Here is a 3,961-nt window from a genome sequence, read left to right as displayed (position 1 = left end):
TGCTTCTGGTGAAGTCTTTCCAAAGCTCCCCTGTTGGGACATCAATGAACAAACATTGGTTGACCTTTCTATGACTGGTATGTTTTTGTAGTATTTCTGAGACAGGCAACAGGAAGCTTAATACCAACTTTGATTAGTTGACATGATACCTGGAAAGCCAGAGGAGGGCAAAGGATCTTCAGAGGGACCCATCTGTGGTAGCTACAGGTTCCAGGCTGTCAGTCCCTCTGGGGCTGGTCCTTCTCCCTCTCCCTTCCTGTAGTGGCACCTGTTGGGTTAGGCTGAGCATCTGACAGTGATGGTAGTTGCTTGAAAATGTAAGCAAACTGGTCCTGAAAAACTGGCCAGTGTGCCCAGATCTATTCTGATTTATTTGTTAGTAGTGGTTTTGCCCTCTGCTAAGATTGTCATCTGGTTGCTTGACAAGAAAGAAAAAAGGTATTCTAGTGACTGACTGAATGGAGGCTTCTTGGGGACTCTTGGTTGCTTGTGTTTCTCTCCATTCTATTCTAGGCACTAGATGTGTCTTGCCCCACCAGGGCAGGCCAGGCATGCACATGAGAGCTCTGCTTGAGAATTTCTGGCATCTCCTGTTATCTCTTGTGGACAAACCTTAAGGTTCACAGGGCACCAGGCATTTTCAGCAGATCCACAGCCAACCACCCCAATCTCATATCCTCACCTCTTGCTTTGTGCAGAAAACATGGGGAAATAAGATTCAGCTCTGGGATATCCCATTCTGCAGGTCCTTCCCTATAGCATTTACAAAGTAGCACCACGAGTCATCTGTGCGTGACTATCATAAATAAATTAAAAAAAAGGGGGGGGGAAGGTGCTCAAGAAGTGCTACATCCTGTTATACATTCGTTAACTATTTAAACACAGGTGTCATTTTCTTCCTTGTCTCCCTATGTGCTCCTGTGTTTCTATCACCACCACTTTACCTTTGCTGCCATTTTAAGGGGTATACACATTGACTCTGGGTCTCCAGAGCATCCTGGTTTCTAGCGCATCCTGATCCAATGGCACTTACTGCTTATCAGAAATAAGGTGATGATGTGGAATATGAAGTATTCTGATAAAAACACGACTCTTCTAAGATCTGTTACTATTTATTTTATTTTATTTTATTTATGATAGGCACACAGTGAAAGAGAGAGAGGCAGAGACACAGGCAGAGGGAGAAGCAGGCTCCATGCACCGGAAGCCCGACGTGGGATTTGATCCCGGGTCTCCAGGATCACGCCCTGGGCCAAAGGCAGGCGCTAAACCGCTGCGCCACCCAGGGATCCCAAGATCTGTTACTATTTTGATGTTGAAAAACAGCAGACAAAATGCACAATGAAATGGAATGGTTGAAAGTTTTTCTGACCGAGGTACCAAGAAGTTTAGAGGACACTGGATTCCCTCTCTAATTGTCTGATGTGATGTCAAACTCGAGGGCATGCAATCATAAGCGACACAGCCTGGCATAGAACCCCACTTCCCTGTATTGTATTTTGTCCAATCAGATACAGAGGTTGCCTGTGACGTCAGGAAATGCAGCGACTATAAAGGGGCCAGTGCCCCTCAGCAGCCGCCATTGTCCGTCCTTCTGAGCTGTCGGGAGGGTGAGCCCCACATGGCTGAGCCTGGCTGTGAGACCTCTTCGGAGGAATGCCTGGGCACTAAAGAGCCCAGGGAAGCCGAACCAGAGACCCCGAAGAGGAAGAAGCCAAGGCGTCAATGCCACCGTCGCTGCCGGCGCAGCCGCTCAGACAGTTTCGCCATCTACTTCCCCAGGGTTCTGAAGCAGGTTGACGAGGGTCTGAGCCTCTCACAGAAGGCCCTGAGCATCATGGATTCGTTCGTTAAGGACATCTTCGAGCGCATCGCTGACGAGGCCTCTCGCCTGGCCCGCTCCACCAAGCGCTCCACCATCACCTCCAGGGAGATCCAGACCGCCGTACGCCTGCTGCTGCCGGGGGAGATTGGCAAGTACGCGGTGTCTGAGGCCACCAAGGCCCTCATGAGGTACACCTTTAGCAAGTGAGCTGCCTCAGGACCACCTCACAAACCAAAGGCTCTTTTCAGAGCCACCTCACTTGGCAGAAAAAGACCTGTAGCTCTAAAAAGTGGGACAAACTCTAGTTTTTGTTCTTGTGGCATTCTGCAGATATTTAAAGTATTTTTTACCATGAACAAAACATGATCAACTCTCCTTTAAAATATATTTGAGTGCCGTTTATTCCTTGGACAATTGTGAACTCTCCTTAACCATGCTGCATTTCTTGGCTTTCCCCAACAGTCATTTCTGTTAGATATTTCTGTAGGTCAGTCTCAATGGGGTTTTTTTTCCAGTTGTAATGATGTTTACCCTTTTCTCTCTCATTTTCTCATGAGCCTATGGTGAGTTTCCCAGAGGCTCATAATCAGTGATACGGCAAGAGATAAAGTGCAGAAACTGATATAAGAATCCATCTGACTTCTGTTAGGTGAATTATTGAGGAGATTTTTAAAATCTGAAACGTCTCTCTCTTCTATGCTTTTTTTTTAATTTTTATTTATTTTTTTTTCCTCTATGCTTTTTTAGAAAAATTTTTTCATATGCACTTATAATTTATGTTAACATGATGTAATTATGTTAAAATAAAATACATAATTTTATTACAATTTTAAATGGATCCTGCAATAAATTTCTTTAAATTTCTGTTATAATGTTTTGTACAGCGAATATTGGCAGATATGATTGACATAATAGCTTCAGCAGTTCCTGTTTACTTTTAGGAGTGTAAGGTTTCCCAAGACAAAGCTTTTCTAGATATTTACTCATTTGCAGTGCAATCAGATCAACAAAACTATTTAGGCCCTTTTTTAGTGTTTGAATCTTCTTAAAATTTAATTTCCAAATATTCACAAATACTTTTAAATCGTAATGCTGATTAAAAGCTTTCTTTTCATTTGCTGGCTCTAATAAGAATGATAGTAGCATTTCATCAGCAAAGGTGATATTAAGATTTTGTTTGAAATCTATGTGCTCAGAACAACAATTTTAGTTTTCTAAGCCATTTAAGGTAACTTACTAGGTATCAAAAGCGCCCTCTTGGTAGCTTTAGCAGCCATTGAGAACACTATTTTCTCTTGATTTATTTAAGTAAATTATAGCATTTCCAATATTAAAATTTCCTTAGATTTGTGTAAGGGAACCCCTTAATTGGAGGCACTTTGAAGTATCAGAGATACGTATTGTGTGATTTGTTTCCTGATGTTTAGGCCTACCTTCCTTGATTGGAAGTGATCTGAAAGCTGTAAATTAATCTGAGCTCTTTCATTACTCCCAATTTTATTGGCATTCATGTCTCTTTCTTAACCTGATAGAAATGCAGGCCGTACACAACTTGCCCTACTTCATTCTCCAACTCATTCCTCTTTCTTAAAAAGATGTTGTTGTCACAATACCCGAGTGATTGATTTTGCATCTTCTCACAATAAGGGCTCCAAGATCCCTGACTAAAATGAAGAGTTTCAATGTGCTGCCTGGGGTTTTCTGTTCTAACTACCTTTAGAAGGTGCTCAAACAGGTTCACCCTGATAACAGTTCTGTTAAGTATGACCATAATGTGACCTGCTATTAGTCATATTCTCCATCATTGAGTAAACTGGTTTTGAGAGCACTCAGCAGATTCAATTTTTTGTTTTTCAAAATCACATGAGTTTGTGAAATAAGAGTATGCTCAGTGGAAGTACCTCTTTTTATTGGCAGTCTACTGATGATAAATCAAAGTCAACCTACTGGGTTGTTCTTTCTCTTCACCCTTTCATTGTATGCATACTCTAGAATTTTCATTTTTGCCCAAATGTCCTGTAATTGAATTAGGTTCAACTGGATTTCAAAAGTTGTTTGCTTTTAGGTTTTTTTCCTCACATTATTTTACATTCTTGTCATATTTTAAAATTTACATGTGAATTACTGTTTAACTGA

General features: G+C 41.7%; 1 protein-coding gene across 1 annotated transcript; it reads left to right on the top strand.

Annotated features, from left to right (window-relative positions):
* The first annotated feature begins 1,529 nt into the window (after window positions 1–1,529).
* LOC144307933 (histone H2B-like) lies at window positions 1,530–2,210 on the top strand. The gene has a single exon (XM_077888010.1). It carries the CDS (start codon window positions 1,622–1,624, stop codon window positions 2,030–2,032), a length of 411 nt encoding a protein of 136 aa, XP_077744136.1. The 5' UTR covers window positions 1,530–1,621; the 3' UTR covers window positions 2,033–2,210.
* The last annotated feature ends 1,751 nt before the right edge of the window (window positions 2,211–3,961 follow it).

The sequence above is a fragment of the Canis aureus genome, chromosome X (genome assembly GCF_053574225.1).
Source record: "Canis aureus isolate CA01 chromosome X, VMU_Caureus_v.1.0, whole genome shotgun sequence".
Taxonomy (NCBI): domain Eukaryota; kingdom Metazoa; phylum Chordata; class Mammalia; order Carnivora; family Canidae; genus Canis; species Canis aureus.
Note: the sequence above shows the minus strand (reverse complement) of the source record. Positions and strands in the feature narration are given on the sequence as shown.